Below are 10,422 nucleotides of genomic sequence, written 5' to 3' on the forward strand. Positions count from 1 at the left end.
TCTTTCAAATCACTCTACGGACATACACCACCTCCTCTGCGGACATACACCACCTCTGAGGACATACACCACCTCCTCTGAGGACATACACCACCACCTCTGAGGACATACACCACCACCTCTGCGGACATACACCACCACCTCTGAGGACATACACCACCACCTCTGCGGACATACACCACCACCTCTGCGGACATACACCACCACCTCTGCGGACATACACCACCACCTCTGAGGACATACACCACCACCTCTGCGGACATACACCACCACCTCTGAGGACATACACCACCACCTCTGCGGACATACACCACCACCTCTGCGGACATACACCACCACCTCTGCGGACATACACCACCACCTCTGCACTCATACACCACCACCTCTGAGGACATACACCACCACCTCTGAGGACATACACCACCACCTCTGAGGACATACACCACCACCTCTGCAGACATACACCACCACCTCTGAGGACATACACCACCACCTCTGAGGACATACACCACCACCTCTGAGGACATACAGCACCACCTCTGAGGACATACACCACCACCTCTGAGGACATACACCACCACCTCTGCGGACATACACCACCACCTCTGAGGACATACACCACCACCTCTGCGGACATACACCACCACCTCTGAGGACATACACCACCTCCTCTGCGGACATACACCACCTCAGAGGACATACACCACCACCTCTGCGGACATACACCACCTCCGAGGACATACACCACCTCCTCTGCGGACATACACCACCTCCGAGGACATACACCACCTCCGAGGACATACACCACCACCTCTGCAGACATACACCACCACCTCTGAGGACATACACCACCTCTGCAGACATACACCACCACCTCTGCGGACATACACCACCACCTCTGCGGACATACACCACCACCTCTGCGGACATACACCACCACCTCTGCGGACATACACCACCACCTCTGCGGACATACACCACCACCTCTGCGAACATACACCACCACCTCTGAGGACATACACCACCACCTCTGCGGACATACACCACCACCTCTGCAGACATACACCACCACCTCTGAGGACATACACCACCTCCTCTGCGGACATACACCACCACCTCTGCGGACATACACCACCACCTCTGCGGACATACACCACCACCTCTGCGGACATACACCACCACCTCTGCGGACATACACCACCACCTCTGCGGACATACACCACCACCTCTGAGGACATACACCACCACCTCTGCACTCATACACCACCACCTCTGCAGTCATACACCACCACCTCTGAGGACATACACCACCTCCTCTGCAGACATACACCACCTCCTCTGCTGTCATACACCACCACCTCTGCGGACATACACCACCACCTCTGAGGACATACACCACCACCTCTGCGGACATACACCACCACCTCTGAGGACATACACCACCTCCTCTGCGGACATACACCACCTCCGAGGACATACACCACCACCTCTGCGGACATACACCACCTCCGAGGACATACACCACCTCCTCTGCGGACATACACCACCTCCGAGGACATACACCACCACCTCTGCACTCATACACCACCACCTCTGCGGACATACACCACCACCTCTGCGGACATACACCACCTCCTCTGAGGACATACACCACCACCTCTGCAGACATACACCACCACCTCTGCACTCATACACCACCACCTCTGAGGACATACACCACCTCCGAGGACATACACCACCACCTCTGAGGACATACACCACCACCTCTGCAGACATACACCACCACCTCTGCACTCATACACCACCACCTCTGCAGTCATACACCACCACCTCTGAGGACATACACCACCTCCTCTGCAGACATACACCACCTCCTCTGCTGTCATACACCACCACCTCTGCGGACATACACCACCACCTCTGAGGACATACACCACCACCTCTGCGGACATACACCACCACCTCTGAGGACATACACCACCTCCTCTGCGGACATACACCACCTCCGAGGACATACACCACCACCTCTGCGGACATACACCACCTCCGAGGACATACACCACCTCCTCTGCGGACATACACCACCTCCGAGGACATACACCACCACCTCTGCACTCATACACCACCACCTCTGCGGACATACACCACCACCTCTGCGGACATACACCACCTCCTCTGAGGACATACACCACCACCTCTGCAGACATACACCACCACCTCTGCACTCATACACCACCACCTCTGAGGACATACACCTCCTCTGCGATCAGCCCTGTCATTTCTAAAGAGTGTAAAACCCTGAAGATTTTTTATGATAATATTTTCCTCCTTCAGAGTTGGTTTGTAACAGATGGATCTCCTTATCCACTTTTCTAATCCTCCCCCACCAATGTATTCTGACCCCTCTCTAACCTGTCTACCTCCATATTTATAGCCATATTGGGACAGCTCTGTAGTATACTGTACACTTGAATAGAAAGGAGCCGTCCTGTAGAAGGGAATGGAGCGGCTTCTTGTAGTTACACTGATCGCTGCGATGTCGACAGCGAGCAGGTAAACAATGAAGTGAAGGCAGCGCTGGCACGGAGTGCGGCCTTCTCTTCAGCCAGCTGATTGGTGTGGCTGCCAGGTGTCAGACCCCCACAGATCTGATATCGATGACCTATCCCGAGGATAGGTCATTAATACTAAAATTCAGGAAAACCCCTTTAAGCATGGGGGTGGATCAATCCTTGCATTGGGGTTGTGTTGCAGCCAATGGCACAGGGAACATTTCACAGAGAGGAAAGAATGAATTCAATGAAATTTAACTGGAAAAAAGCTGAAGATGAAGAGGATGGCTTCTACAAATGGATAATGATCCTAAACACCCCTCAAAATCCACCATAGACAATCTCAAAAGGTTGTACACAGGCCTTGATCTGCTGAAGGTTTTACCATGGCCCTCACAGTCCCCTGATCTGCTGAAGGTTTTACCATGGCCCTCACAGTCCCCTGGTCTGCAGAAGGTTTTACCATGGTCCTCACAGTCCCCTGATCTGCTGAAGGTTTTACCATGGCCCTCACAGTCCCCTGATCTTCAGAAGGTTTTACCATGGCCCTCACGGTCCCCTGATCTGCAGAAGGTTTTACCATGGCTCTCACAGTCCCCTGATCTGCTGAAGGTTTTACCATGGCCCTCATAGTCCCCTGATCTTCAGAAGGTTTTACCATGGCCCTCACGGTCCCCTGATCTGCAGAAGGTTTTACCATGGCTCTCACAGTCCCCTGATCTGCAGAAGGTTTTACCATGGCCCTCACAGTCCCCTGATCTGCAGAAGGTTTTACCATGGCTCTCACAGTCCCCTGATCTGCAGAAGGTTTTACCATGGCCCTCATAGTCCCCTGATCTACCAAAGGTTTTACCATGGCCCTCACAGTCCCCTGATCTGCTGAAGGTTTTACCATGGTCCTCAACAGTCCCCTGATCTGCTGAAGGTTTTACCATGGCCCTCACGGTCCCCTGATCTGCTGAAGGTTTTACCATGGTCCTCAACAGTCCCCTGATCTGCTGAAGGTTTTACCATGGCCCTCACAATCCCCTGATCTGCTGAAGGTTTTACTATGGCCCTCACAGTCCCCGATCTGCTGAAACTTTTACTATGGCCCTCACAGTCAGTCCCCGATCTGCTGAAGGTTTTACCATGGCCTATACAGTCCTCTGATCTTCTGTAGCTTTTACTATGGCCCTCGCAGTCCCCTGATCTGCTGAAGGTTTTACTCACAGTCCCCTGATCTGTTGAAGGTTTTACCATGGCCCTCACAGTCCCCTGATCTGCTGAAGGTTTTACCATGGCCCTCACGGTCCCCTGATTTGCTGAAGGTTTTACCATGGTCCTCACAGTCCTCTGATCTGTTGAAGGTTTTACTATGGCCCTCACGGTCCCCTGATCTGTTGAAGGTTTTACTATGGCCCTCACGGTCCCCTGATCTGCTGAAGGTTTAACCATGGCCCTCACAGTCCCCTGATCTGCTGAAGGTTTTACCATGGCCCTCACAGTCCCCCTGATCTGTTGAAGGTTTTACCATGGCCCTCACGTTCCCCTGATTTGCTGAAGGTTTTACCATGGTCCTCACAGTCCCCTGATCTGCTGAAGGTTTTACCATGGCCCTCACAGTCCCCTGATCTGCTGAAGGTTTTACCAAAAAATAGTTTTTGCTTAAAATACAAAGGGAATGGGTCATCTGCAACTTTATGCCTTTTGGAGATCATTTCATCTTGACCAGGGGTGCACAGACTTTTGCATGGCACTGTATACAGTGTATAGCCATCAGTTACCTCCTTTATTCTCACATCTGTTCCTGCAGATTAATAGACGGATCTGAATATTTGTTTCGGGCCCCCACCCCGGAGTCCCTCCAGCAGTGGGTGACAAAACTGCGCCATAACTCAGGTGAGTGGCCCCTCAAACCCAGTACTACATTTGGTCATACTGGCAGCTATGGTCATACTGGCATGGAGTTGGCAGATGGGCAGTGACTGGTTGAACTGGAAGTTCTGTAATCATTGCATAAATTATCTAATAACTGATAACCAGCATTGAAGAACAGTTCATGTACAACCAGTGCTAATCTGGAGGAGGTAAGTGCTAATTTGGAGGAGGTAGGTGCTAATCTGGAGGAGGTAGGTTCTAATCTGGAGGAGGTAGGTTCTAATCTGGAGGAGGTAGGTGCTAATCTGGAGGAAGTAGGTGCTAATCTGGAGGAGGTAAGTGCTAATCTGGAGGAGGTAAGTGCTAATCTGGAGAAGGTAGGTGCTAATCTGGAGGAAGTAAGTGCTAATCTGGAGAAGGTAGGTGCTAATCTGGAGGAGGTAGGTGCTAATCTGGAGGAGGTAGGTGCTAATCTGGAGGAGGTAAGTGGTAATCTGGAGGTTGCTCATGTGACTGATGTTAAAGGGTTATCCTATGACTAAAATAAAATAAAAATCAGACATCATATCATGAAAGGATAGTGAAATACTAATGATAAATGGAGGGTGAGGAGAGATGGGACAATGTATGATGTAATCCTATGGAACTGTATGACATGACCTTCTCTTATATGCAGGAATGGAAGACTCCGATCTCCTCAGGAAGGCAGTGATGACCTCCGAGCTGGCTGGCTGTCCAAGAGTCTTATCTCGGTGAGATCATGGTGGCCACCATTAATAGTATATTATTGTGTGAGTCTATGCGACCCCTGAGGATGTGGGGGACAGTACATTCCCCCATCATTTCCATTGTCTCCTTTGTCTTGTGTTTCCATGGATTAGTTATGGTCATTCTCCGTCCGGAGGTCTGTTATACACTGCGTGCAGAATTATTAGGCAAATGAGTATTTTGACCACATCATCCTCTTTATGCATGTTGTCTTACTCCAAGCTGTATAGGCTCGAAAGCCTACTACCAATTAAGCATATTAGGTGATGTGCATCTCTGTAATGAGAAGGGGTGTGGTCTAATGACATCAACACCCTATATTAGGTGTGCATAATTATTAGGCAACTTCCTTTCCTTTGGCAAAATGGGTCAAAAGAAGGACTTGACAGGCTCAGAAAAGTCAAAAATAGTGAGATATCTTGCAGAGGGATGCAGCACTCTTAAAATTGCAAAGCTTCTGAAGCGTGATCATCGAACAATCAAGCGTTTCATTCAAAATAGTCAACAGGGTCGCAAGAAGCGTGTGGAAAAACCAAGGCGCAAAATAACTGCCCATGAACTGAGAAAAGTCAAGCGTGCAGCTGCCAAGATGCCACTTGCCACCAGTTTGGCCATATTTCAGAGCTGCAACATCACTGGAGTGCCCAAAAGCACAAGGTGTGCAATACTCAGAGACATGGCCAAGGTAAGAAAGGCTGAAAGACGACCACCACTGAACAAGACACACAAGCTGAAACGTCAAGACTGGGCCAAGAAATATCTCAAGACTGATTTTTCGAAGGTTTTATGGACTGATGAAATGAGAGTGAGTCTTGATGGGCCAGATGGATGGGCCCGTGGCTGGATTGGTAAAGGGCAGAGAGCTCCAGTCCGACTCAGACGCCAGCAAGGTGGAGGTGGAGTATTGGTTTGGGCTGGTATCATCAAAGATGAGCTTGTGGGGCCTTTTCGGGTTGAGGATGGCGTCAAGCTCATCTCCCAGTCCTACTGCCAGTTTCTGGAAGACGCCTTCTTCAAGCAGTGGTACAGGAAGAAGTCTGCATCCTTCAAGAAAAACATGATTTTCATGCAGGACAATGCTCCATCACACGCGTCCAAGTACTCCACAGCGTGGCTGGCAAGAAAGGGTATAAAAGAAGAAAATCTAATGACATGGCCTCCTTGTTCACCTGATCTGAACCCCATTGAAAACCTGTGGTCCATCATCAAATGTGAGATTTACAAGGAGGGAAAACAGAACACCTCTCTGAACAGTGTCTGGGAGGCTGTGGTTGCTGCTGCACGCAATGTTGATGGTGAACAGATCAAAACACTGACAGAATCCATGGATGGCAGGCTTTTGAGTGTCCTTGCAAAGAAAGGTGGCTATATTGGTCACTGATTTGTTTTTGTTTTGTTTTTGAATGTCAGAAATGTATATTTGTGAATGTTGAGATGTTATATTGGTTTCACTGGTAAAAATAAATAATTGAAATGGGTATATATTTGTTTTTTGTTAAGTTGCCAAATAATTATGCACAGTAATAGTCACCTGCACACACAGATATCCCCCTAAAATAGCTAAAACTAAAAACAAACTAAAAACTACTTCCAAAAATATTCAGCTTTGATATTAATGAGTTTTTTGGGTTCATTGAGAACATGGTTGTTGTTCAATAATAAAATTAATCCTCAAAAATACAACTTGCCTAATAATTCTGCACTCCCTGTAGTCATTGTATGGTATATGGGTCAGTTATGGTCATTGTGTTGCACCTAGGGGTCAGTTATGGTCACTTCATGGTGTCTGGAGGTCAGTTATGGTCATTGAATGGTATCTGGGGTCACTTATGGTCATCGTGTGGTGTCTGGGAGTCAGTTATGGTCATTGTATGGTATCTAGAGGTCACTTATGGTCATTGTGTGGTATCAGGGAGTCGTTTATGGTAATTTCTTGATATCTAGGTGTCACTTATGGTCATTGTATGGTATTTTGAAGTCAGTTAAGGTCATTGTGTGGTATTTGAAGGTCAGTTATGGTGATTGAGTTGTATTTAGGGGTCAGTTATGGTCACTGAGTGTAATCTGGGGGTCAGTTATGGTCATTTTGTGGTATCTGGAGGTTCATTATGGGCATTGTCTGGTATCTGGGAATAAGTTATGGTCATTGTGTGGTATCAGGGGTTCAGTTATGGTCAGTTAGTGGTGCCTGGAGGTTAGTTATGATCATTTAGTGGTATCTGGGGTCAGTTCTTGCCATTGTGTAGTATCATGGGGTCACTTGTGGTTATTGTGTGGTATCTAGGCATCAGTTATGGTCATTTTGTGGTATCTGGGGTCAGTTCTTGTCATTGTGTGATATCTTGGGGTCACATATGGTTATTATGTGGTATCTAGGGATCAGTTATGGTCATTGTGTGGTATCCTGGGGTCACTTATGGTCATCATGTGGTATCTGGAGATTAGTTATCGTCACTGTAGGATATTTGGGGGGTCAGTATTTATTATTATTATGAGGTTTTTGTCATTTTGTCTGTTGATCCTTTAAGATCTTTGATGCCAGATTTGCACAAGTCTATACCAGCACAAGCAGCGGATATGGTTCCAGTATATGATCTGCCATCATGGAAGGAGACAGAGAATGTGGCAACAGGTGAGACACCCCGTTGTTCTCTGTTGGGGCTGTTATGTGGGTGTTAGACTGTTCCTGGTATTTTCTAAGGGTTAGTTCAAATCTGCCTTACTTCATCTGGTAATCTATTATGGCAGAGCTGCCGAAACCTGGCACTCATGCCAACAACTGTCCAGATCCCATTGTAGTTACTGGATGTCACGAACCAGCAGGTGTGAACCCACTGTGCCACGTGTCCTACCTCCTCTAAGGGCGTTGTCTAAGTGAACCCCTCGATCTTCACAGTGCTCCTGATGGTGGGGATAGACTTTCCCGAGGGGAACACCACCAGGTCGCTACCTCTTGAGGAGGATAGGCACACGAGGCAGCTGGTCCAGGAGGTACCTGAGAAAGGTACCAGAGGTACAGGCGTTGTCAGCAGGCCGAGTCGTTACCAGGAGCAACAGTGCAGGACCGAAGGATGAGGCAGAGGTGAAGTCAGCCGGGCAATAGGTCAGGGCAGGCGGCACAGGTCAGGCAATTCAGCTCAGCAACAGGAGAGTCAAGGCAAGCAGGGATCAGACGGGTAGCAGAGTCCAGGAATACAAGTACGAGTCAGGATGCTAAGCAGGACACAAGGACCTTGACACTGAGGCATCTGGGAAGGGGGCTGAGCCACTTATATATGTGCAGGAGGGCTAGGATTGGTTGGGAGGTCACATGATCCAACCCATAAAACACAGGAAGTGACGCGCGCCGACCCTTAAGGAAATGCTGCAGGAAAGCGAGCATGCTAAACACGGCGCCCGGGACCACGGCGGTAAGCAGGGGAACAGCGGCGCACAGCAGCCGCTGGAGTCTGGTGGTGAACGGCAGTATTCAGCTATGTTGGATACGGTGAATTCCGGTAGACTGTTCCTCTGCCGGAACAGGTAGTTCAGATGTGAACTTGCCCTAAACCACAGGATCATGGTATGGAGGAGGAGAACCAGGTACACGAACCATATACACCAGATCAGCGCTGCACAATAGCGGGCGTCCAGCGCACGAAGTGTAAAACCGGCCCGTCTGGGCGCTAACTATACATCAGGTTTCCCCAGTAATGATCCCAGTAGCCTCACCTGGGATCTCCTCAGCCAGGGGGAAAGTTCGGTACTGGAGGGAGGGAGGGAATGGCAGGTCCCTCTACCAAACCTACTCACCAGTCCATTAAAGTCCAGGGATCAGAATGGAATTCTCATTGTTTTCTTCATTTGTCAGAAGCCGCCAAAGTGAAATCTCATCATCGTCATCTGCCAGGAAGCTTCCCGCTGTGTGATGAAGATGGAGACCCTGATAATAACCCAACGAGCAGGAGGAGGTCACAGTCCTTCAGCTCCGGTGAGATAAGCAGCCTGTCCATTCACTAAAGATCAGCGGTGACATCACTGAGATCAGCGGTGACATCACTGAGAATACAGAGATCAGCGGTGACATCACTGAGAATGCCACCTATCCATTCACTAGAGATCAGCGGTGACATCTCTGAGATCAGCGGTGACATCCCTGAGATCAGCGGTGACATCTCTGAGATCAGCGGTGACATCTCTGAGATCAGCGGTGACATCTCTGAGATCAGCGGTGACATCTCTGAGATCAGCGGTGACATCTCTGAGATCAGCGGTGACATCTCTGAGATCAGCGGTGACATCTCTGAGATCAGCGGTGACATCCCTGAGATCAGCGGTGACATCTCTGAGATCAGCGGTGACATCTCTGAGATCAGCGGTGACATCTCTGAGATCAGCGGTGACATCTCTGAGATCAGCGGTGAGCGCCGCTTCTCCCTTGATCACGGATGTTGCCTCCTCTCTCTTACAGTGATGTATCGGAAGGTGACGCCCGTTTCCAGCTCTCAGGAGCCCTCCTCAGGCTACTCAGTGACCCTTTATATTGATGACCCTCTGCTCCCCCGTGGACGCTGTCATTCCTTTGCCGCCCCCCAGGGGGCGTTCTTGAGCAGGCACATGGCGGACCCAAAGCTGCGGAATAAATCCGTCTTCAGAAAGTTCTTCCGCAAGAAGGAATAACTGAGACATCACGGGTAATGGCGGCACGTCCGGCCGGGACTGAAGGATTATGGGACATAAAGGGGGTGATTGGCAGCCAGCGATGATGTGACCCGTGTGGTTAGGCTGGCGCCCCCTCGTGTTCGCCGGGGACTCGCCCATCTATCCATATATATATTCAGAGGAAAGTTCTCGCCGGCAGCAGGAAAGCTGCGGACATTTAGACTGCGTCTAAGGGTCTAGAGGTTACAGCGCGAGAGTTCAGGAGTGACCGCGACCCCTGATCCCCACAACGCAGGTGACACGGAGAGTTCTGTGCTTCATACTGGAAACAACAGCCCTGACAGCAGCTGCAATGTACTCCTCAACTGCAGGGGGCAGTATAACATCAGGAGACTGCACAGAGCTGACACCTCCCAGAATGCAAATCACCAGAGCAATCCAGTGAGTGCCGCTCCGGAGTATAATGCAGGATCAGTACAGGATAAGTAATGTATGTACACAGTGACTGCACCAGCAGAATAGTGAGTGCAGCTCTGGAGTATAATACAGGATGTAACTCAGGATCAGTACAGGATAAGTAATGTATGTACACGGTGACTGC

General features: G+C 49.6%; 1 protein-coding gene across 4 annotated transcripts in view; it reads left to right on the plus strand.

Annotated features, from left to right (window-relative positions):
* The window catches only part of LOC120999820 (spectrin alpha chain, non-erythrocytic 1-like), a 153,387-nt gene extending 143,236 nt beyond the window's left edge, over positions 1-10,151 (plus strand). For 3 of the 4 annotated variants that reach the window (XM_040430824.1, XM_040430828.1, XM_040430827.1), the window contains 5 exons: positions 4,348-4,433; positions 5,089-5,164; positions 7,709-7,812; positions 9,031-9,150; positions 9,631-10,151. In XM_040430824.1, the coding sequence (XP_040286758.1) occupies positions 4,348-4,433; positions 5,089-5,164; positions 7,709-7,812; positions 9,031-9,150; positions 9,631-9,839 (595 nt within the window). In that variant the 3' untranslated portion in view covers positions 9,840-10,151. The remainder of the gene's footprint in view (positions 1-4,347; positions 4,434-5,088; positions 5,165-7,708; positions 7,813-9,030; positions 9,151-9,630) is intronic. The other variant, XM_040430826.1, reaches the window with a different exon arrangement.
* Positions 10,152-10,422: the final 271 nt, after the last annotated feature.

This window comes from Bufo bufo, chromosome 4, assembly GCF_905171765.1.
Source record: "Bufo bufo chromosome 4, aBufBuf1.1, whole genome shotgun sequence".
Classification (NCBI taxonomy): Eukaryota; Metazoa; Chordata; class Amphibia; order Anura; family Bufonidae; genus Bufo; species Bufo bufo.